Source organism: Tachysurus fulvidraco, chromosome 3 (assembly GCF_022655615.1).
Source record: "Tachysurus fulvidraco isolate hzauxx_2018 chromosome 3, HZAU_PFXX_2.0, whole genome shotgun sequence".
Lineage (NCBI taxonomy): Eukaryota > Metazoa > Chordata > Actinopteri > Siluriformes > Bagridae > Tachysurus > Tachysurus fulvidraco.
The window spans coordinates 28,410,197-28,435,968 of record NC_062520.1 but is presented as its reverse complement, the minus strand read 5'-3'; the positions used below and the strand labels follow the sequence as shown (position 1 = coordinate 28,435,968).

At 41.8% G+C, this 25,772-nt stretch overlaps 1 protein-coding gene and 1 long non-coding RNA gene across 2 annotated transcripts in view; one reads left to right on the top strand and one right to left on the bottom strand.

Moving 5' to 3' along the window:
- Positions 1-25,772, bottom strand: part of LOC113647682 (NACHT, LRR and PYD domains-containing protein 12-like) — a 101,501-nt gene that overhangs the window by 50,579 nt on the left and 25,150 nt on the right. Inside the window, exons 2-7 of the mRNA XM_047811209.1 lie at positions 8,417-8,542; positions 4,502-4,618; positions 4,232-4,286; positions 3,725-3,929; positions 1,738-3,508; positions 1,036-1,209 (exon numbers count right to left, since the gene is read on the bottom strand). Of these exons, the coding sequence (XP_047667165.1) occupies positions 1,036-1,209; positions 1,738-3,508; positions 3,725-3,929; positions 4,232-4,286; positions 4,502-4,618; positions 8,417-8,529 (2,435 nt within the window). The 5' untranslated portion in view covers positions 8,530-8,542. The remainder of the gene's footprint in view (positions 1-1,035; positions 1,210-1,737; positions 3,509-3,724; positions 3,930-4,231; positions 4,287-4,501; positions 4,619-8,416; positions 8,543-25,772) is intronic.
- Positions 23,091-24,068, top strand: LOC113642604. The gene is made up of 2 exons (XR_003440607.2): positions 23,091-23,675; positions 23,847-24,068. It is a non-coding gene; the product is annotated as an uncharacterized LOC113642604 (long non-coding RNA).

Sequence of the window (25,772 nt, the reverse complement as noted above, 5' to 3'; positions counted from 1 at the left end):
TTGCAGCCTGACACAGTGTTGCCATTCCAGGTGCAAATGGATGCCAGTGATGTGGGGCTAGGAGCCATTCTTATCCATCAGCCTTCAGAGGACAAGAAGGTAATTTCTTATGTCTCCTGAGGACTTCAGGGAGCTAAACATCAAACTCAGAAAGAGTGTTTGGGGGTTGTGTGGGACATGGAAAAATGGTGACATTATCTGAAAGGAGTCAAGTTTGAGATCTATTCTGAACGTGGTGCATTTGACTACCCACAGACCAGCCCTCAGCAAGACAGACAGACGCTGAAGCTGCAGCAGTTTAACTTTGACATACACTACCACAAAGAGTGCATGGATATTGTGCTGGATGCCATGTTTTGGGCTGTGAAGCCTGAACAACCCTCAGTACTGGCCTCATAAATGTCACGACCAGGGTCTTGGATCTGTCCAACTTTGTGGCTGAAATTGCATGTACACAAGACCAAGACCAAGAAGTCAGACAGATTCGAACTTAAAAAGGAGCGTGGTCCAATTTAGAACTCTGCTAAGGAGCAGAGGGTCAGAGCCTCTGATTGCTGCTTTTTGATATGACTGAGATTATTGGTTCTCTTTTGTGGGGATTGTTTGTGGATGAGGGACACCTTGTCATGAACACCTGACTTTCTGGTGAGATCCATTTCTGACCTTTTTTTACTTTGCATATCTGAGGGCTGCTTTTTGTTATGACTCACACTTTGCTATTGGTGCTATTTTTGGGGACTGTTTGGAGTGAGGCACTTGGGGGGGTTTGATTATTTTGCTTATTTACAGGGTGTTGAAATTGTTTGGTGGTGGAAAGGTACTAAATACTATGGACATGTCTGTCTATTTGTTTTTGCTGGGGTTAATAGCAAATCAACTCTACTCAAAAAGTAGTATAGGTCATCTGAACAAATTGTGGCATTACAATTATGGCATATTTGTTATGGGAAAATTGTTACAACATGATACAGAAACATGAGAGTAGAGAGTTTCTGTAAGTTTCAGATATATACAGTGTTGATCTGATGTGTGTACCTCAGTATCTCCAGTGAACAGTGTGGATCCTTCAGTCCATCAGATATCAGCTTCACTCCTGAATCCTGCAGTTTATTTCCACTTAAGTTCAGTTCTCTCAGTCTGGAGGAGTTTGAGGTGAGGACAGAGGACAGAACTTTACAGCTTTCCTCTGTCAGATTACAGTCTCGCAGACTGAAAGACAAATAATGAAATATCAGAACACCAATCACAAACACACACACAGCCTTAATACACTTACTATGAAATGTGCATTTCTCTCACACACATAAACCAGAGGACAGGACACAACATCAGCACATTTACAAGAGCAAAGACCATTAACTTCATAAATGTTCATAACACACACATGAGCACGAACAGTCTACAAACACTACATTCTGTTCACTTCATCAAACTCAAATGTACTTTACTTTTTTAATTAAATTTGAAAAATTTTATTTAACACAAGTATTTTTATACAGACAATAAACCAGTTATTACACATATTTCTCAGACAGGTGCCTCTGATTTTCAGGTGGACCTCATGTGGTGTGTTTTTTAATAACATGTTACTGTAAAAAGGGATAGAATCTGAACATTTAACAAAAGTTTAAATAAAAATGATTAGAGTAACAATAAACAAGCATTCATTAAACAATGCAGTTCAGTGTTACAGTGTCAAATAATGAACCATAAAACATTTTTAAATAAAATACTCACATAGCTTTTCTGGAGGCTTTGACCACTGGCAGCAGCCTCAAAAGACATTCATCTGATGGATCATATTTCCTCAAATCAAACTCATCCAGCTCCTGTTCTGAGTTCAGTAACACAAACACCAGAGCTGACCACTGAGCAGGAGAGAGACTGGTTCCACTGAGACGTCTGTAACCTACACCTTTCAGGTAAGTTTGTACTTCCTGCACTAGAGAATGATCATTCAGTTCATTCAGACAGTGGAACAGATTGATGGATTTCTCTGGAGAAGGATTCTCTCTGATCTTCTCCTTGATGTAATCCACTGTTTCCTGTTTGCTGTGAGATCTGCTTCCTGTCTGTGGCATTAAGTCTCGTAAGAGAGTCTGATTGGACTCCAGTGAGAGACCCAGAAGGAAGCGTAGGAACACGTCCAGGTGTCCAATCTGACTCTGTAAGGCCTTGTCCACTGCACTCCTGAGGAGATCAGAAATGGTCGAATTTTTGAGAAAAACAGACAGACCAGTGGTTTGCTGTTCTGTTATATATCTACTGATGTAGGAGAGAAACACGTATAAAGCAGCAAGAAACTCCTGGACACTCAGATGGACAAAGCTGAACACCTTCCCCAGGTGAAGCCCAAACTCCTCTCTGAAGATCTGGGTACACACTCCTGAGTACACTGACACTTCTCTAACATCAATGCCACACTCTCTCAGGTCTTCTTCATAGAAGATCAGGTTTCCTTTCTCCAGCTGCTGGAAAGCCAGTTTTCCCAGTGCCATGATACTCTCTCTGGTCTGCTGAGGATCAGGGTCACATTTCTGATGGTACTTTTGGTCCTTGTGTTTGATTTGAAAGATCAGGAAGTGTGTGAACATTTGAGTCAGAGTCTTGGGGATCTCTCGACTTTCTGCTTCACCCAACATTCTCTCTAGAACAGTGGCTGAGATCCAGCAGAAGACTGGGATGTGGCACATGATGTAGAGGCTTCTTGAAGACTTCAGGTGTGTGATGATTTTATTAGCCAGGCTCTGATCACTGATCCTCTTCCTGAAGTACTCCTCTTTCTGAGGATCACTGAAGCCTCGTACCTCTGTTACCTGGCCTACACACTCAGGAGGGATCTGATTCGCTGCTGCTGGTCTTGTGGTTATCCAGAGGAGAGCAGAGGGAAGCAGATTCCCCTTGATAAGGTTTGTCAGCAGAACATCTACTGAGGCTGACGCGGTCACATCACACAATCTCTCATTGTTCTGGAAATTTAGAGGAAGTCGACACTCATCCAAACCATCAAAGATGAACAGGACTTTGTGATAATCACAGTTTATTAATTTTAGTTTTCTGATTTCTGGGAAAAAGTGATAAAGAAGATTCATCAGACTGAGATTTTGCTGCTTCATCAGATTCAGCTCTCTAAAGGGAAGTGGGAACACAAAGGTGACATCCTGATTTGCTTCTCCTTCAGCCCAGTCCAGAATGAACTTCTGCACAGAGACTGTTTTTCCAATTCCTGCAATTCCTTTAGTCAGCACAGTTCTGATGGACTTGTCTTTAAATAGATCATTACAGTTGATGGGTTTCTCCTGTGTCGCTGGTCTCCTGGACACTTTCTCAATCTGTCTCACCTCATGTTCATTATTGACGTCTCCACTCCAACTCTCTGTGATGTAAATCTCAGTGTAGATCTCATTCAGAAGTGCTGAGCTTCCATGTTGTGAGATTCCTTCATTAATTCTTTTAAACCTCTCTTTCAACTTGGATTTCAGCTTCGGCTGATACACAGAGGTGAGTCCTGATGAACAACATACAGTAACATGATTTAATGCAGAATCACTGAATATAAATTAGATATTGACAAATTTACTACATTCCTGAGCATGTTAAATTTTAAGGGTAAAGAGATACATGTCTAAAAAACACACATTATAACCTTAAATGTCTTAAATGTCAGATTATTAATATCATTAACTGAAGCTGATAAAATAAAGTCATGACTCAGAGCTCTTACTGTTCTGCAGTGTGTTAGCGAGATCTGTGTGGTTCATGTTCTTTAGGACATGCAGTGTGATCTTCATCGCTCCCTCTCTGACACTGTGCAGATCCTCCTCATCCTCCACCTCCCTCTCAGTGCATGCTGGGTAATCTGGTCTCAGAAGCTTCTTAAACCTTTTCAGCTCATTCTTTATCAGAGTGATGACTTTATGTTCGATCTCCTGGTCATAAACACACAGGAACAGGTTACACAGTGAGAGACATTTATTTTATTGAAAAGAAGAAAAGTCTCTTTCTATTACCACAGTTACAACTGAAATTCTGATTCAATAAAATGCTGCACATCAATAAAACTATTAATAACACTTTTTTCTCGTTTAGTGAGTCGTCTTTTGCTCAGTATGAATGACGTTAGCCTGTAGGGGGAGCTTTCGTTTTTACATGAAAAATTCAAATGAGGAAACATTACAGAGTTTGTATTATTAATAATTTCACCTTCTATTAAGGAGGGTAACACACACACCTTGAATATGGAGTCCAGCTGATTTCTGCTGATGTTTGATTTCTTCTTTTGTTGTCTGTGAACGAATAAAACTCATCCTTTAATATTTTCTGTGTATTTATAGCTGCACAACACACTAATAAACACCGAGACAGATATTTAACACCGTACACTGATTTTCTGATTTTATCACCGACACTAAAGTGTATAATGTGATAGAATATGAATTAATAAAATATTTAAATATGAGCCGAGTAAGAACATTGCTGTAAGCCACCTCACAACACTGACCTCAGATCAGAAGGTGTTTCTCTGCTTCTGAAGTCAGTTATGGGATCCTTTGACCAGTCACTCTTCATGGACACACAGCTGGGTTCTGGTGAGTCTGATCTCTTTCCCTCCATCTTTCTACAACATACATTATTAGAGACCGAAATTAAGGGAATTGTTCATGATAATATCGTACAGACTGTAAACTGATTGATTGTATATTGAATTTGATCCTTATAATTAATCTTAGTCTAGTAAGCAGTAAGTAAAATAATTAGTTACAAACTAATGTAACACAAAAATGTAACACATTGTGGACAATACAATGGAGTGTGAGGAAAGAAAAGTTAAACACTATTTTATAAAGTAATTCTATGTTAAGGATGAAATATTGTCACAATTCTCCACCTTGTTCTCCAGCAGTTCATGCCTGCATGTGATCATTTACTTTGTCACGTGTTTCTTTTAATAATTTTGTCTTGTCCCTGCTCCTGCCATGTTATTAGTTGTCCTCTGATTGTGTTCTGATTGTTCTCCCATGTTTTCCACTTTACGTAACCGTTCCACAGCGTAACCGTGTTTTATTGTGTGTCATTCTTTCACCACAAACTATTAGTGTTGTACATTTGTGATAGCCTGTACCAAGCCTTCTTCAAACTTCCTGTTCTTTGTTTTTCCTGTTCTCACCCTGGCCTGTTTATGTCCACTTGCTGATCCCAGACCTCTACCTGTTCTTTGCATTTCGAATAAGCCTTGCATTTTGGACTATTTGCCTTGTTTTTATTTTATTCTATTTTATTTATCCTTTATTTAACCAGGAATAATCCCATTGTGATAAAAAAAAATCTCTTCTACTAGGGAGTCCCGGCCAAAATGGCAGCACACAAAGTTCCCCACAAAAACACTTCAAAACAAACAACACAAAAAAAAAGTCCTGTCCAGCACTCAGAATCAACAAAATACACAAATGTTAAGTAAAACAGGAACATGATTCCTTCAAACGAGACACCAAAAGGTTTCTAAAAACATTCAAAGATGGGAGCACAAAAACATTGCATTTCATTCCATAATCTAGACACATAACAAGAAAAGGCAGTTTTAACAAAGTCAGAGTATGATCTAGGCACAGTTAAAAGTAATTAAAAGGATGGTCTAGTTTTATACTGTAACTACCAGGACAATTAGATAAGAGACTACAGCTATACAAAAACAGTTTACCTATTAGAGCTTTGACAATAAACATCAACATATGAATTTCTCTCCTCTGATCCAAGGAGGGCCAGCCAACCAAATCAAACAAAGTACAATGATGTAAATGATGTACAATTATTAAATCCTATTCCACCTGCACTTACATCCACCTCAGTGTTACACTCATTTTAACACAAACATTTTAACCAGAAGCTTCAGGGACATTCTGAACACTCTGAGACTATAGACAAGATTCCTTTATTGCACTCATCAAGTAAGGATAAACAGAATTAATACTTCCGTTTGAATAAGATAGAAGACACTAGTGCTCTGGGATTTTGTATTTTTAATAAATAAATATTTTAATAAATAAATGCTCACATAAACCCTGTCCTTACTAACAGTCATTTCTGTTACCTGTACTCTGTGGGATTTGATTATGTTTCTCTTTACCTGGTTTGATTGGTCATGTTTGAAGAATCACATTCCCAGGATGCATCATAAGCACAGATGGTGTTTTCAAGGACCAAAAGAAAGGCATGGTTATCATCACTATCTGGCCTGTTCCTGGCACTGTTAAGGAGCTACAAAGATTAAAGGACAGAATTCTTCGACTGCCAATGGATACATCATGAAACCTGAATGGCATCACCACGAGCACTAGTACCACAATGAGTTCCATGTTAGCCCCCTAGATGGGACCCTACAGTATCTATCTGCTTCCTCACTTATTGCACAACCCAACAAATATGCAGGTGATCCTGTAAAGTGTAAAGGCTTCACAATACATTGTTCATTCTACTTCTCACGACCATTGCTTAATTCATCAACCTGCTAACCGATATAGTGTTAACCTGATAGAACTGGGGTGTCCCCATCACCCATAGTTCCAGTCCATTCTCACACTGTGCCGAGCACCAAGAATAAATTTCTCTCCTCATCACTGTCACAACCAAGTTCCCCATAATGTTGGGATTCCTCAGCCACATGTAACACAATCCTCAGATCTTTTGAAAATCTTTTGGACAGAAAGAGAAATCATGTACTGGTCCATCACATTGTCTTAAGGTCCCGAGTATTATGACTTAAAAATGTTTTTCACAAAACCAAACACAGTGGGCTCCCACCTTGCCACCCATTTGACTGTGTCTTTGAGCTACTGGTGGGGGATAAACCCTCATGACACCACATTTACCCCTTATGTGCCAAAAAACAGGCCATGAACAAGTAAAATGATGAGTTCCTGAAACAGGAGAGCAGGGTTGTGGCTCTAACTCACCAGCAGACTGTGAGGATAGGGTGCAGATGAGGCAAAGATCACTCAGGACTAAATCAAGTCACTACCAACAACTGTCTTCTGAGGTGATGGATGGAAAGCAGCTTAAACTCCACCTCTGTCCACTTTGAATAATGTGTCATGTCATATGGTTTATTTGTTGTTGTAAACCTTCAAGCCATGATATGCAAATTCATCATTGCCTACACTGACAAAACTTTGACTCCCCAAATTACTCCCCAAATTAAGAAACTTCTTGCTTGGTCTGTGAAAATTTATTTTCAGCTCCATGTTAAATGGGAGTCATGTGAACGTTATGTGTGATAAATCACATTCCAGTTCAGCACCAAAATGAACCTATGGCCTTCATCACTAACTGGCTTGTTCCCAGCACTTTTAAGGAGCTCCAAAGATTCCTTGGATTTGTAAGCTGTTATAGGAGGTTCAGAAGGGGATTTAGTACCATAGCCTCACCCCTATCCTCACTGAGCAATAAGAAACAAATGAAGCTAATGGTTAGAGAGTCTGACTCTTAACCCTAAGGCTGTGGGTTCGAGCCGGGCCAGCCATGACTGAAGTGCCCTTGAGCAAGGCACCGAACCCCCCAACTGCTCCCCGGACGCTGCAGCATAAATGACTGCCCACTGCTCCAGGTGTGTGTTCACGGTGTGTGTGTTCACTGCTGTGTGTGCACTTCGGATGGGTTAAACGCAGAGAACAAATTCTGAGTATGGGGCAGTATGTCACTTCACTTCACTTCACTCTGAAAACAAAGAATTGAATGCTTCAACCTTCACCTTGGCCACTGTACTGTAAGTAGAAACTGATTCCTCCAAGCTTTTCATAGCGTTTCCTGTCACACAGAAGCTTAACCATTGCGGCCTTTCTCAAGCTTATAGCAACTATGATATTTGTGGCAAAGAACTGCTTACAGTGCTACTATTCCTTAATTTATAGTGCCATTGGCTGGAGGGGGTTCTTAATAAAGACCAAAAACCTGCTGTGCACTCATGTAACACTTTATTAGGAGGACTAATAAAGTGTATACTATACAAGGCCCAGTATACTATTACTATGTGTAGGACCTCCCTTTTCTCTTAAAACAGTCCCAATTCTTCATGTCATGTATTCCACAAGATGTTGGAAACATTCCCAAATAATCTCTGCTTCATGGTGATCTTCTGACCTTACTATAATTACCTACCACTAAGTGGCCTCCTACCACTGTATGAAACATAAAACTCTTGATCAAATGGTAGTAAAGTATACTTTTTTGCACCTTTTTATCTATTTTACAAAACACAGAGTCTCCTGATGCTCTGAAGCCCTAAGCCTATAGCAAGAAATGTATCTGAATAGTAACATTATAGTAGTGCACTGAAAAGAAATATTATTTAAAATTCAACCATGACTATTTAATGTAGTCAAGATAAATATCTGTGTAAATGTAAGTGCAGTTCTGTTCAAACCTCGGATCAGAAGAAGTGGCTTTGTCTCTGAAGTCAGTTATGGGATCCATTGACTGGTCACTCTTCATGGACACACAGCTGGGTTCTGGTGAGTCTGATCTCTTCCCTTCCATCTTTCCCTACAGACTGATTGTACATCACATTTGAATAAACACTTAAACAAAACAATCCAACAAATGAAAACAAATGTATCCAATACAAAAGTGCTGTGGAAATATAATGCAGTGTGAGAAAAGAAAAGTTAAACACTATTTAATAAAGTTAAATTTAATGACAGAAATTAATGTTAAGAATGAAATGAAAGTTTATAAATACCAACACTTCAGAAGTAAAAAACATTTGTGTAACGTGACATTAAATGTCCTGTTAGTTGGTTTTAGATCCTTTACTTCACTCAGACTGAAATCAACCCCTGGATCAGCTCAGAGTTTACTTACAGAAACACGTCAACATCCAGCTTAAAACTGATAGAGTTCCTTAATCCTCCAGTAAAAACACAGTTTTATTAAAACTACAGAGATCTATAATCTATTTCAAATCTACGTGTTCTATTCTAGAAAAATTCTAGACCCTGAGTGTGTAAAGATGTGTACACTTGTTTTTTTCCTGATAATTAAACAAAAACATTTATAATAATAATAATAATAATAATAATAATAATAATAATAATAATAATAATAATCCTCCAATAAACAAACCATTCTAAAAAACAGAACAAGTCTAGATATTTTAGTTTGATTTCTATTGTATCATTGTTTTTCATCGAATTCTGGCTATTTAAAGAGTCTCCACTGAAAACACTGGAACAGGAAGATCAGTTCTGTTCTTATTATTCACTTTAATATCATCTGTTCCTTTACTTTTGGTCAACTAAACATTGGGTGTCTGAGTCCAAAGGGGTTCTAAGATTTTGAATACATCTAAAAGTAAACATCAGTAACTGAAAGCTAAAAGTCACGCTTACAGAAACATGTCAACATCCCGAATGGTGTAGCTTAAAACTCCAATAAAAACTCTCCTTAAACTTTTATTTCTTATATAAAAGCAGATGATGTCACAACACATTCCACTGACTCAGTCAAATAAAATTAAACCTATGTACCATGTTCTGAGTTGTTGAACACATCAGCATGTAAACAGGAAGTAAAAGCTGAAATTATGATCTCTCATGTTTATCTACTCAAACCCAAATGTCTTCAGTGTAAAACAAGAACAACAGAATATTTACAATGTTTAAACACTTTCAGAGTTATATTAATGCTTTAGATACTTACTGAGTTTTACTCCTGCAACGTCTTTTTTCACCACGACACAAAGTAAAGCTGGGTTTTACTTTCTCTTACAACTGGTTAGACCGGTTTAGTGAGTTGTATGGGGTGTATAATGTTGGCACTGTTTTTATTTCCATTTCATTACTTACTTGAATGGAATTAAGTTGGGCTGTGACCTGAGTTTAGTTGTGAATGTTAAACAGTTAAACAACTCGCACCTAATTCATATTCAGTGAGGATGTGCAATTGGTCCTGCTTTTATCTCTTCATGTAATAAAGAAGTGAGGATATCGCCGTAAAGCGCCACACACACACACACACACACACACACACACACACACACACACACACACACACACACACACACACAATATGGAGACACAGAGTCAATCATAGTTTCAATCGTGTGTACAAGACAAGTTTTACAAAAGAGCTAAATATTTTTCGAGCTAACCATAAACAAGTCTGCTGTTAAAGGTTATAGGAATGATCCAGTATTGACTATGAACTGGACACACTGATCTTAATAACATGGAAATGATGAGTCTGTTCTTTCTGACTGCTGTGTTTGTTCTGTTAATCGGTATGAAAGAGAATTTTAAAACTCTTGGTATTGATTCCCTGACATTAGAGTCTTCTGTATACAGTAAGTATAACTAATTCTCTAATTATTTTTCTTCCCCAAGTCTCCACCTCACCACCCAGTCTCATGGCAGATCGTGGCATACAGTAGGTCACGAAATGTAATCTATTTGATTCGTGTTCGTGGACACGAATTTCCCTTTTTTTTCGTGTCACTCAGCACGACTTTTGATCTAATGTATTTCAATAGGAAGCATCTTTCATGTCTGCACCACGTTTTTCTTTCTGCCACTCGGAGGCATTGTTTTTGCTCATTTGTTATTCATTTTTAAACTTTAAGCACTACAATACTCAACATTTAACCAGGAGATTTTATCCTTGTTTTTATTGCTTTATATTCTGTAGGGTACTAACTACAGTACATGTCTTGGATGTAGCGCTAATTGTGTAGCACTGATGTGTAAGGTCTAAACTTACAAATGGAGCAGAAAAAAACATTAACACCCATTTGCACCTAATATTATACTTTGACAATTATATTACAGTTAAATTTAAACCCTCTCTCTGGTAACAGACAGGACTTTAGTATAAATGACCAAGCTTGTGGTGCAACATGTAAACTAATAAGATTAAAAAATAAGATTATAAAAGGTGAATCCATGCTGTATGTTTATATCTGGTCAGTTTGTTAATATAAATAACTATTATTACAGTTTTAACAGTGAGCAGAAGCTTAAGAGTGACGTCGGCTTTACGGCGATGTCCTCACTTCTTTATTACATGAGGAGATAAAAGCAGGACCAATTGCACATCATCACTGAATATGAATTAGGTGCGAGTTGTTTAACTGTTTAACATTCACAACTAAACTCAGGTCACAGCCCCACTTAATTCCATTCAAGTAAGTAATGAAATGGAAATAAAAACAGTACCAACATTATACACCCCATACAAGCAAACATTAATTTTTACCTAATATCTATCTAATGTCTACTTACTGAATCACTTTCTCCAGCAGACTCTGCTCTTCCAACTTCCAAAATAAAAAGAAAACTTTAACAAGATGGTTTATGTACTGTAAGAAATCTGTAAGAAATGGGATGTTGTGATCTGACGTTAAATACTGAAGCAAGAAAATGTGCTGTGGGAAAGAAGGTCTTTAAGGTGTGGCTAGGTCACATGACTGCTACAAACAAATCCAGTCTGGTCTAAAGGACAAAAGCATAAAGCAGGAGCTCAGGAATGTTTTTATCACAATATCAGAATTTCCATGCAGGTGTTTAGACCAACATCTAAGAAAACAACCAGGACAAGCCCCTGCAATGTCAGTGCTGGTGTGATACCTTTAAGTTTAAATCTTTTAACAAGTCATTCCACATAATTGTCATATAAATACTCTTCATACTGTATCTCCATCAAGGAGTGGACAGTGTCAGATGTTAAATGTTAAACTCTAGGAGAAAAAAAATAATTAATGACTATGATCTGTGTCACCACAGTAAAATCTCCTGTATGTTTGAAAGTGATTTATTCCCAGGAATTTGTCTTAAATGGTTCCACTTTAAAGGATAAAACATTAACATCTGCATAATGGAGCAACGTAGGAATTAAATGAAAGTCTCTAAAAATCACAGTTCATTGTGATTTGGAGCCTAGACTCATGTCAGCTCTGCCTCTGACAGATGTTCCACCTCTCAATCTTCTGAAGATCTCCTACACCACCCCACTCTTCTCCTAGAGGCTTCCTCTATCTGCTACTGTTTTAAACAGACTGGTCTTCTCTTCTAAAGCCATAAACAGAGCTGCATTCACTGACCTTGGAGGTCTTCTCACTCCCCACACTGCTCCACAGATCTCAGCATCTCTCAGGGAATCCTACTCTCTTCTGGCACCGAGGTGGGGAATGAACCCCTTCTAGACGTCTGAACAGCCAAGTCATTGATCATCTTCAAAACACGTCAAAACACCTGCCGCTTTCTGAAGCACTTAAACTAGCACTTAATGATTGAAAATCAAGTCCTAGTATTGTCTATTTTGTTCTCTACTAATCAGCCCAAAAGAATATTCAGTCTGATTTGGTGTCATGATCAGACTTATAGAAACATCTATAAGTAAGAATAAGGACATCTCAAGTATTTTTAGTTTCTAATGACACTGGAGCAGCTCCATAAATCTGCATCTGCTGTTTTATTCTCTGTTTCTCATGTTTAAGAAAATTAACAGAGTCTGTATATAGTCATGTTAAACTGGGTTCACTGTGGATCAGCACCAGGTCTACAGATTCAGGGAAATCTGGAGGAGGATTTTCCTGCTGGTTCACTAAAACAACTAGGGTATGTGGTAGCTCAGTGGTTAAGGTGTAGGGCTACTGATCAGAAGGTCACTGCCACTGCTGGGCCCTTGAGCAAGGCCCTTAACCCTCAATTGCTCAGTTGTAAGTCACTCTGGATAAGGGTGTCTGCTAAATGCCATAAATGTAAATGAAACACTGCAGGGAGATTTTACATCATCTGAACTCTAAAATATCACATTTCACTGAGACACAATTAAATATAGAAACATTTCTGTGGCACATTTCACATAAGATTCTAACAGCTCATATGGACACAACAGTACATTTACACATTTCACTGTTTTATTGTACAACCTTTACACTAAATTCACACACTTTCAGCACCAACATTCACAATATAATTAACATATTGTGTTTAAGAACTTTACATGCACAAATACTTTACAAATCAGATGCACAGCACATAATCTTACTTAAAAAGATTGAATTAAATAAGTAAATCTCCTGAGGGACATTAACATGTTATTAACACCAGACCAGAAGACATCATTTCACTCCACTCACTTCTCACTCCTGCAACAAACTGTAGACATTTAGAGATTTTAAAATGTTCCTACTTTATAGCTGGGAGCTCTTCTAAAATCTGAGACTCTACAGATTCTGTCTGGGTTTCAATCATGTTTGTAGGATCAAATCCCTTCATGTTATATAGGAAGAAACCGGACACATGATCGTGACCATGTAGAAACTCGCTGGCGATTTTCACGTCCTCAAAGAGTTAACCATCTGAGGTCGAGTAGAAGCTGACTGCTGGTGCCGATTGTCATGGTGTAATGCACTGTCTAAAGTTCAAAACCTTTCCATAAAATGATCAAAATTCCTGTTAAACACACACTTTATCCATCAGGGACAAATGGATTTGGTTATTTAACTTGACTCACTGAGGCGTTGTGTTGTTATGAATGAAGCATCTGCCACATCTCCGCCACCAGAGGGAACCTTCACCCGAGTTTTACATCCCCCACAATCCACCACTCCTGTCATGATTACACCACCAGCTGTTTCTCATTTCCCACGCTTTAAAAACTGAACTTGAACCTTTCCCAAGTGCGAAGTCTCGACTAGTGTTTTCTGGTTGTTATTCTGTTTTCCGGTTTTTGACTCTGTTTGATATTCTGATTCTCTGATTGTTTTCCGTGTTTACCGATTCTGATTATTTGCTCTCTTCATTGTTGTGTTTGCCGGCTCTGTCCCCCACCTGTTGTACTACGATCTCCTAATAAAGCGTGCATATGGATCCTCCGTCTCCTGACGCTTCGTTACATGTGTGTATATACTTGTTAAAATATTTTAGTGACTGTAGTTAAATTTAGAACTAAAAGAATAAAGTTATAATGATGTCCTCACTTCTTTATTACACGAGGAGATAAAAGCAGGACCAATTGCACATCCTCACTGAATATGAATTAGGTGCGAATTGTTTACCTGTTTAACATTCACAACTAAACTCAGGTCACAGCCCCACTTAATTCCATCCAACGTTCACAACTAAGTAATGATGTGGAAATAAAAACAGCACCAACATTATACACCCAATACAAGAAAACATTAATTTGTACCTAATAGAGTGACAGCGGCTTTAATTGTGCAGGTGAACAGTTTTAAAAGGTGATTTAACGCCATGCAAACTACACTGCATCATTTCAAAATGTTTTTTTTGTACAATATTGTGACATAACCTGGATCATCATTCCTTATTAATAGTAATCTAATTATAGTATGACATAAATTATATACCTTATAAAATAGTATTTAGATAAAGTCACAGTTTCTTCTGTGTTTTTTCACAGTTTCAGCTATCAAAATGCTTAAGCAATGCTGCCCTCTCCTGACCCAACCCAGGAAATTATTCTACTAGCACCAAATACAAGGAAGTTGAGGAAGATTAGCTGCCTTGCCATTCTTTGAGCTGCACAAGGAGAAGTGCTTTGTTGCACATGTGGATATTGTGCCAACAGCTCCAGTGGCCACCCACGGCCATGCCATATGTAAATGGATTGCAAGATGACCTGGAAGAATTTGTTCAGCTATTTGAAATCTCCTGGATAAATGTTGAGTAATGTAGTGCTTAAAGTTGAAAAATGAATAACAAATGAGCAAAAACAATGCTTCCAAGTGGCAGAAAGAAAAACGTGGTGCAGACACGAAAGATGCTTCCTATTGAAATACATTAGATCGAAAGTCTGTGCTGAGTGACACGAAAAAAAATTCATGTCCACAAACATGAATCAATAGATAAAATCTTCGTGACTATGTCAGGAACTGCCGTGAGACTGGGTTGAAATACATCGGCTCAGAGTTCATGGGTAATTTGTCAGCTCAAGACATCGCTGAGAAAATGAATAACTTGATTTCTGAGATCGGAATCAAGAATCGTAATTGGAAAGTATTCAAAATACTCCAGAAGCAATTGTAGAATGATGCAGGAAAGTCACTAATTAACATTGGTTTGTGCAGGTTGCACGTACTGTACAATGCGTTCAGAGATGGGTGCAAATACACTGGATGGTAAATTGAACACAGACTCTTTACCTTGTATTGTCTGTTTCATGATTGTTCTGCCCGTCATGAAGATTTAATGCAACCGGTTGTAAAGATAAGTTTTGTACGTCGCTCTGGATAAGGGCGTCTGCCAAATGCTGTAAATGTAAATGTATGCACCGGTGGATTGAGAATGTCAAGGTGTCAGAAAAAGGATTGCTACTCTGGCCACATGACAAACAATACATTGAGATGGAAGAAAAAACCCTTATGAGTGAATTAATATCAAGGTCCGTGACGTCGCCCGGTAAGGTGCAACCGGCCGGGCTCAGCCTGAAAGAGCGACGTGGGGCCGATCTCCTGTGGGCCCACCACCTGCAGGAGAAACCGTAAGGGGTCGGTGCAATGTGGATTGGGTGGCAGTCGAAGGCGGGGGCCTCGGCGACCCAATCCCCAGACACGGAATCTGGCACTAGGGACATGGAATGTCACCTCGCTGGGGGGGAAGGAGCCTGAGCTGGTGCGGGAGGTTGAGAGATACCGACTAGATATAGTTGGGCTCACCTCCACACACAGCTTGGGCTCTGGAATCCAACTCCTTGAGAGAGGCTGGACTCTCTACTACTCTGGAGTTGCCCATGGTGAGAGGCGGCGGGCTGGTGTGGGCTTGCTCATAGCCCCCCAGCTCAGCAACCATGTGTTGGAGTTCACCCCGGTGAATGAGAGGGTCGTTTCCCTGCGCCTTCGGGTCGGGGATAGGTCTCTCATGGTCATTTGTGCTTATGGGCCAAATGGCAGTGTAGAGTACCCGACCTTCTTGGCGTGTCTGGAAGGGGTGCTGGAAAGTGCTCCGACCGGGGACTCCGTCGTTCTACTGGGGGACTTCAACGCTCACGTGGGCAGTGACAGTGACACCTGGAGGGGCGTGATTGGGAGGAACGCCCCCCCCCCCCCCGACCTGAACCCGAGTGGTGTTTTGTTATTGGACTTCTGTGCTAGTCACAGTTTGTCCATAACGAACACCATGTTCAAGCATAAGGGTGTCCATCAGTACACATGGCACCAGGACACTCTAGGTCGGAAGTCGATGATCGACTTTGTGGTTGTTTCATCTGACCTCCGGCCATATGTCTTGGACACTCGGGTAAAGAGAGGGGCGGAGCTGTCAACTGATCACCACCTGGTGGTGAGTTGGATCCGATGGCGGGGGAGGAAGTTGGACAGACTTGGCAGACCCAAACGTACTGTGAGGGTCTGCTGGGAATGTTTGACAGAGTCTCCGGTCAGAGAGATCTTCAACTCCCACCTCCGGCAGAGCTTCAATCAGATCCCGAGGGAGGTTGGAGACATTGAGTGCGAGTGGACCATGTTCTCCACCTCCATTGTCGACGCGGCCGCTCGGAGCTGTGGCCATAAGGTCTCCGCCTGTCGTGGTGGCAATCCCCGAACCCGGTGGTGGACCGCGGAAGTAAGGGATGCCGTCAAGCTAAAGAAGGAGTCCTATCAAGCCTGGTTGGCTCCGGGGACTCCGGAGGCAGCTGATAGGTACCGAAAGGCCAATCGAGCTTCAGCCCGGGTGGTTACGGAGGCAAAAACTCGGGTCTGGGAGGAGTTCGGTGAGGCCATGGAGAAGGACTATCGGTTGGACTCGAAGAAATTCTGGCAAACCGTCCGGCGCCTCAGGAGGAGGAATCAGTGCCCTGCTCACACTGTTTACAGTGGGAGTGGGAATCTGCTGACTTCGACTGGGGACATCCTCGGACGGTGGAAGGAATACTTTGAGGATCTCCTCAACCCCACCGACATGTCTTCCACTGAGGAAGCAGAGGGCGGGGGCTCAGTTGTGGACTTGTCGATTCCCCAAGCTGAGGTCACTGAGGTAGTTGAGAAGCTCCTCAGTGGCAAGGCACCAGGGGTAGATGAGATCCGCCCTGAGTACCTCAAGCCTCTGGATGTTGTGGGGCTGTCTTGGTTGACACACCTCTGCAACATCGCATGGAGGTTGGGGACAGTGCCTCTGGACTGGCAGACTGGGGTGGTGGTCCCTCTGTTTAAGAAGGGGGACCAGAGGGTGTGTTCCAACTATAGGGGGATCACACTCCTCAGCCTCCCCGGAAAAGTCTATGCCAGGGTACTGGAGAGGAGAATTCGGCCGATAGTCGAACCTCGGATTCAGGAGGAACAATGCATCCCGATTTCGTCCCGGTCATGGAACACTGGACCATCTCTATACCCTCGCCAGGTTGCTGGAGGGTTCATGGTAGTTTGCCCAACCAGTTCACATGTGTTTTGTGGATTTGGAGATGGCTTTCGACTGTGTCCCTCGTGGTGACCTGTGGGGGTGCTCTGGGAGTATGGGGTCCGGGGCCCTCTGGTAAGGGCTGTCCGGTCCCTAATTGACCGGAGCAGGAGTTTGGTTTGCATTGCCGGCAGTAAGTCAGACTTATTCCCGGTGCATGTTGGACTCCGGCAGGGCTGCCCTTTGTCACCGGTCCTGTTCATTACTTATATGGACAGGATTTCTAGGCGCAGTATGGGGCCGGAGGGGGGCCGGATTGGGGACCACAGGATTTCGTCTCTGCTTTTTGCAGATGATGTTGTCCTGTTGGCTTCCTCAAACCAGGACCTTCAGCGTGCACTGGGACGGTTTGCAGCCGAGTGTGAAGCGGCGGGGATGAGAATCAGCACCTCCAAGTCCGAGGCCATGGTTCTCAGTCGGAAAAGGGTGGCTTGCCCCCTTCAGGTTGGTGGAGAGCTCCTGCCTCAAGTGGAGGAGTTTAAGTATCTTGGGGTCTCGTTTACGAGTGAGGGAAGGATGGAGCGGGAGATCGACAGGCGGATTGGTGTATCTTCTGCAGTGATGCGGTCGATATACCGATCTGTTGTGGTGAAGAAAGAGCTGAGCCACAAGGCGAAGCTCTCTATTTACCGGTCGATCTACGTTCCTACCCTCACCTATGGTCATGAGCTTTGGGTCATGACCGAAAGGACAAGATACAGGCGGCCGAAATGAGTTTCCTCCGCAGGGTGGCTGGGCGCTCCCTTAGAGATAGGGTGAGGAGCTCGGTCACTCGGGAGGAGCTCAGAGTAGAGCCGCTGCTCCTCCACATCGAGAGGAGTCAGCTGAGGTGGCTCGGGCATCTGTTTCGGATGCCTCCTGGACGCCTCCCTGGGGAGGTGTTCCGGGCATGTCCAACCGGGAGGAGGCCCCGGGGAAGACCTAGGACACGCTGGAGGGACTATGTCTCTCGGCTGGCCTGGGAATGCCTCGGTATTCCCCCGGAAGTGCTGGAGGAAGTGTCTGGGGAGAGGGAAGTCTGGGCATCCCTGCTTAGACTGCTGCCCCCGCGACCCGGCCCCGGATAAGCGGTAGAGGAAGAAGAAGAAGAAGAGACTGGTGAACTAGTCAGTCCAAATGTAGTCATTTGAAGAGTCTATTCACAGTGAAAGTGGGAATATTCATCAGCTTTGTGAGACAAATTGACCCCTTCCTCACCATGTATCAATCTGACTAACTCATGCTGGCCTTTCTCTCCAGTGATCTCTGTCGGAAGTTCTGTGCGTACTCAGCCCAAGGGAGAAACTGGCTCCAAGAGTTCTGGTGATGATGGCAGAAGGAAAACGTTTAACCTCCTGTATATTCCGTTCGGTTTGGCCGTTGGACTGCGGATGATAACCAGAAGAGAGACTGACGGTCACATCTAGGAGTTTGAAGAACGATTTCCATACCCTTGAAACAAACAGTGGACCTCTGTCAGACACAATGTCTTTGAGCAGGCCGAAAAATTGAAAAATCGTGCTGAAATAACAGCTCTGCACTTTCTATGGCTGTGGGCAAACCCTTAAGGGGTATGAGTCTTAACATCTTAGAGAAACGGTCTACTACCACAAAAATGCAGGTGTTACCTTGTGAGGCAGGGAGGTCCATAGCAAAGTCCATTCCCTGATGCGACCAGGGACGATGAGGAATGGGTAGAGGATGGAGTTTTCCACTGGGAAGATGTCGGGGTGTCTTTGCCATAGCACAATCCTTACACCCCCTCACGAACCTTCTGATGTTCTGAACCATGCTGGGCCACCAGAAGCGATGTTTCAGCAGCGAGAGGGTTTGCTGTATGCCGGGGTGACCAGTGCCTGGAGAAGTATGCGCCTTAGGGAACACGATGAGACAACAGTACATACATGTGACCTTCTGGGCAGCCCGGTGGGACAGGTGGTGTGTTCGGGATCGTGTCCTCCTCACTCCACTCGATGGGACAGACAAAGACCTTGTCCGGCAGAATGGCTTCAGGAGGCATGTGGTCATCTTTGGGAGAAAACATTGTCGACAAAGCGTTAGCTTGGCAATTTTTGTTTCCTGGATGGTAAGCAATAACGAAATCAAAACGTGTAAAGAATAGGGCCCACCTGGCTTATGGTCCGTCAGCACTGTGAAGGGATGCCGGGGGCCTTCAAGCCAGTGTCTCCATTCCTCCAATGCCAACTTAATGGCCAGGAGTTCCCGATCTCCGATGTTGTAATTCTTCACTGCCGAATTAAACTTGTACGAGAAGAAAGCGCATTTTACATTTACATTTATGGCATTTAGCAGACACCCTTATCCAGAGTGACTTACAACTGAGCAACTGGGGGTTAAGGGCCTTGCTCAGGGGCCCAGCAGTGGCAGCTTAGTGGACCTGGGGTTTGAACCCATGACCTTCCGATCAGTAGCCCAACACCTTAAACACTGAGCTACCCCATCCCCATGGATGGATGCATGGATGACGAGTTGGAGGTTTTCCCTTTTGCTGAGAAAGAACGGCTCCCACTCCAGTTGATGACACGTCTACTTCCACAATGAACGGTCTTTCTGGATGGGTTAGAACTGGTGCTTCTCAGAAAACTTGTTTTAGATTATTAAATGCTTTATCCATTTCTGTAATCCATTTGAGCATGGGCTTACCTCTCAATGCCGACCTGAGTGGAGCTACGATGCTGCTGAAATTCTGGATGAAACGACAGTAGAAATTTGCGAACCCCAAGAATTTCTGAAGGTCCTTGATTGTTGACGGCGCCGGCCAGTTCTTAATGGTGTTCACCTTCCCCTTGTCCATGCTGACACCCTTATCCTAGACATGATATCCCAGGAATTGGAAACTCCCATTTTTCAGCTTTTAGGAACAGGGAGTGTTGACACAGCCTTTTCAGAACTTTTCAGATGTTGGAGGTGCTCAGCAGGACTTCTGGAAAACATAAGAATGTCGTCAATGTACATGATTTGGTTCAGCCCTCTATAATCGATACAGGGTCATAACCCACCATCCTTTTTGGAGACGAAGAAAAAGGGGGATGCAGCAGGGGAAGTTGATGGTCGTATATATCCTTGGGCCAGCGCTTCTCTGATGTACTTGTTCATGGCCTCTTGCCTCTTGAGGGGTTTGCCAGTCACAGTTTGGACCCACAGTTTCTGGGGTATCCGTTCCCTCATAATGTTGAGTCGGATGCAGAGCTGGGCGGAGAAGTTCCCGGCTGACCCCAAGTCGAGCAACACTGTAACGGATAGATTGGTACGAGATAACTGAACTTTGGTGGAGAGTGGAGTGGTAATGTGTGGTTCAGGTTGAACCATACTCACCAATGCTCTCGGAGGATGGATGGGACAGTCACCAATGTCCCTTGCTCGCACAGTACAGGCACAGGCCCTGGGTCAGCAGTCAATGACACTCTGATAGGGAGATCCTGGTGGAGTCGAGCTGCATGGGTTCGGGTCCTGGAGAGGGTGGTTCTGGCAGGTGAGTCTGTGGAGGACCATTTGAGGTGCATGATAACATACGACTTTCTTTTCGAATGGCTTGTTGGATGAAATTCTCCAACCCCATGGTGTCATCGAAGGCTGATAATTGCAGACGAAGTTCTGGTTTCAAGCCATTATCAGAGCCGGATTAACGCAAAGGCAAACTAGGCACGTGCCTAGGGCCCAATTGGCGGGATGGGGCCCAGACAGAGGGACCAAATATATATATATATATATAAAAAATTATAATAAAAATAAAAATAAAATGTACAAATGTCCTATCTACAATTTATTTCATTATTTATTAACTAAATAAAAATAGTGACGATGTTTATTTAAACCATAGACTGTATTTATATAGAGGCACCACCAGTTAAGTCCGAGGAGACGTACGCTGCGCGGCGGTCAGACGTCAGAGCGGGACAACAAATATAGCAGGCAGGTGTGTTTTGAGTAGTAGGCTGACTTTGAAGATGCTTTCGGGTGCGGCAAAATGTAAAAAGAAAAAAATGAAGAAGAACAAAAGAAGAGACAGCGGGGGGCTTTGCAAAAGTTTCTGTCGGGCAGCCGTCTGACAGCTGTGAACGCGGTGGAAGATGCGGCGGGAAATGCGGCGGAAGACGCGGTGGAAGATACAAGTTTTTAATAGTCTGAATACCTTTAGTTTTCCATAGTTTAAATCCTCCATCCTTATATTTATTATTATTTATTGTTAGACAGTTTCTAAATGGTCTTGATGAATGTGAAGGGGTCATGTTTGCCTTCTTGTTCTTAATTACAATATTTATAAATGTTGTAAGCTATTGCATTTTGCAGAAAATCTTAATTAAATGTGTTGATTAAATGTAAACAGAGCAAATAAACGTATTTGCTCTGTTTACATAGTTTACTGACACCTATTGATTATTTGCTGGTACTACTGCCTTAACAATGACACTCCCAATGGATGAGGATAATTTAATAGCATTTAATAGAGCCGTGTAATGACGTATAAATAATGAATATCAAAAAATAGTCTGATAGACTGTTTAATATACAACATAACCAATTTGTAACTAAAGACTGGGTTATGTAAAATGTGAATTAACTTTTATTAGTAACTTTGGTAAGTTTCAGATTTCAATTCATAAATAACATCGATGGAGGGGGGCCCAAAAAATGCAGCCTGCCTAGTGTAGTCCATTTATTTAATCCGGCTCTGGCCATTATGGTAGGTTGTCATCCCAACCGCTAGCGGCCGCTAGCGTTCGGAACAGCAGTGAGTAGTCGGCCGTGAAAGATTTCCCATGTTTAATATGATAAAGTTTATAACAAACAGTTGTATCTCCAGCAGTAATACCAAATACTTCTTGGAAATAAGCGGTGAATCCCTTGATGGAGTATAAAAAGGATCTGTCTTGATGCCAGATGGATTCAGCCCAACGGAGCGCTTTTCCGGTGCGATCTGTGGGAAAATGAGACAGTTGCATTTAAAAAATTAGCGAACATTGGAGGAGAAATCCCTTACATTCCTCCGCAACGCCTGAGTAGGGTGCTGGGTTGGCCATGGGAACTGTGACGACGGTAGCACTGTTCGTAGCAGTGATCTGGGTGTGTGGCGGTTGTCCCGGTGTCTGTAGCAACTCCTGTCTCAGCATGTTGACCAGTTCTTGGTAGGTGTACGAGTTCTGAGAAGACATGATTTTATTGGTCCGGTCTTCTGTCACGGACAGAAGACAACGGAGACAGAGATCACGTAAAAATAACAGAGTTTATTGACAATGGATGGTGAAATGAAGTGAGTGAGGGTGCAACAGTGCATGTGAAGCTCCAACACACACACACACACACGGGATCACTGGAAGTAGACGCACGAGGATTAGCTCCTTGGATGGACGATGAACTTGGAGAACTACTGAATAAAGAGAGATAAAGAGTCAGGTTAGTAGACACAGCGTGCAGCAGCAGCTAGCGTGTACAAGACCGGACAATGTGTGTGTGAGTGTCTAATGTGGTGCAGTAATGATGGGTGCCAGGTGACGGTGATTGGAACTCAGGTAATGAGGATCTGGTTTGCTGTGTGAGGGGAGAACCTGGCGATTCCGTAACAAGTATGAGCATATTGCACATTTTCACCTGTTGGTTTCATTATCTGTTTGTTAATTGTACATATTGTACACAAATATTGTACTAAATATATGTATGAGCACATTCCACATTTTCACCTGTCAATTCATTATCTGTATGTTAAATTGTTTCTGCAATCTCTGGAGTTCGCTCCTAAGAATTTCATTCACCAAGGCACATGTGCTGTGGTGATGTGACAATAAAAGTGACTTGACTTGACTTGACTTTAACGGTGAGCGGAAGCTTGAGAGCGACATGGGTTTGAATTTTAAACAGTTTTAAAAGATTTTTTATCTGTGCATGTGAGATTTCTACATGGTCATGATCATGTGTCCTGTTTCTCCTTCTATAACATATGTGTCAAACTTAAGGCACGTGGGCTAAATGTGTCCCGTCACATCATTTTATGTGGCCCGCGAGAGCTGAATATCTGATTATCTTATAATAAATAAGTCAAAAGGGTGCATTGACCATAAACTACATTTCCCATAATGCATGCCAATCATGTTACCCATGAAGTGATGACACCCCACCACTAGATTGCAGTGTTTCCACATCAATGCCATTTTCCAAATTAAGAAGTACAAACAATTATCCCAAAATGTCCAGGAAGAGAAATACTGATGCAGATGGAAGACAGGTCAAGAAAGATGGGAAGGCGAATATATGTTTGTGCTTCAAGGGGAAAAACCGGTATGTTTTTTATGTTATGAGGCAGTGGCGGTTGACAAAGAGCACAATCTATGTTGGCATTTAAAGCAAAGTTAATGTCATAACTTGTTATTTATCCTTATTCACTTGAACTTTATTTATTGTATTTTTTTATGTATGAGTCGTATTTATTTATGTTGTTTCTTTGTGTAGGTTCACGGTGCTACGCAAAACTAAAGTTTAATGGCGCTCTTCGCGAGCAAAATAAATAAAGAAGCACCCGTCGGAAACTCTCTGTGTCTCTTTTATGGATACCAATGGGCAGCTACACCCCTCAAGCTCACTCTTCAGCCTCCTCCCATCTGAAAAAGTTACAGTAGCATTATCTTAATTATCAAATAGGCTTCTCAATAAACATAACTGAACTACATTAACCACTCACTCAATTGCTGTTTTTTTGCACACCACCTTTTTCAATACCTCATCAAACAGATGTTTACAATTGCTCTAGTTGCACAATGTACTTTATAATATACAGTTTGCACACTGGTCAGCACTATTTAGTGTATTTCATATATTTGTCTTGTATTGTTGTTTCCATTGTCTTTTGTCTCACACTGTTGCACTAGGTTGAACAAGTTGCACTTTATGTGGCTAGGACTTAAGTCATTAGCTCTGTTTTGTTTTATGTAGCTTTATGTAATTTTATGTAGCATCCTTGGTCCTAGAGAAACATACGCTGCCATATTAGAAGTGTTTCTTGTCGTATGAGAAAGTTTTGTGAAACAGTTACGATAGATAGTGTGCGCTTTGTCTACAACATGATTTCCATTTCTGTACTCCACTGAAAAACGAAAATGTTCCCACACAGGAGACTTAAATATGTCCAGGATTCTGCAATCTCAATACTATGTGGAGCAGCCTGTTATGATTCAGCCCGGACTTTGGCCACGTGCATGTTTGTTATTGTTCCTCGTCACTTGTTTGCCCTGTCCTTGTCTGCCCTGCCCTGTTTCCACGCCTGCTCCTAATTGTATCTGATTGTCTTGTGTATAAATGTGAGCCGCGTTGCCGATGGCCGATTTTCTCAGAAAAATGTTCTCAGCATCAATGTCAGCAAAACAATCCAACATCCAGGTTTCGTGCAGTCGATTATGTAAAATCTCGTTCAGGCCCTACCCCTATTTATTCTCCGGTGCGTGTTAGGTGCCTCCTTTTTAATTTACATAGTTTAGCCAATTTCCCATTATTTCTGGATTCCTCCCAGTTTCCTATTATTTTCTTAGTTTTTAGCCTACACCTCCCATTTCCTTTTCCCTTTTATGGATTTCCGGTCTTTTAATTTCCCAATATTTCCTGACTTAAACCTGAAGTTATATTAAAAAAAAAACTACTTCTAGATAAGTCTGATACTTCCTGAAACTTTGTTCCAATTTGTTCCTGATCCTCAAGAGAAGTTATTTTATGTCTTCTGATTCTACTTCGGTCAGTAAATATTCGGCTAATGTTCAGTGCCTGTTTTTCTGGTTGATTAAATTATACATGCTTGTAGATGATTAAATCACAGTTGATTGGATTACAGATGATTATATTACATGTAATTATGCCTAACTGTTTGTGTCATACATGTTCTTTTGTAATAGTCATAGACTGGCCCAAGCCTTGCTTTTTTTTTCTATACTTTCTCACCTACTCCTTTTATCTGTGCTGTTAGATACCGTGTCTCGTTCCATGCCTTGTCCTGGTGTTATGGTGACTCTGGCTGCACACAATATCCTTCTGCACCACTACAGGCATTCTCAACTATCTGCTCTGGATGTGGAGTTATCCTACTACTTAGATCGCCTTTACACCACAGAAACTACCAACTATGCCACTTCACTTATCAGCATCTCTCACTATGCCCTCTACTGTGATGCTGCCACTCAAACCAATCCAATTACCTCTCCTTCCTTTATCACACAGCACTCAAACTCCACTTTGTCCATGGAATTATCGTTATGCCTGTGATGTCCTTAGAATCATTATGCTTCCCCAATCCTTAGAAGCACAATGAAATCTATTATTATAATGAACAAGTTGAAGGTGTTTCGTAAAACTGAGATCCTCCCCGGATCTGAAGTGTCAGCACTCTTTACA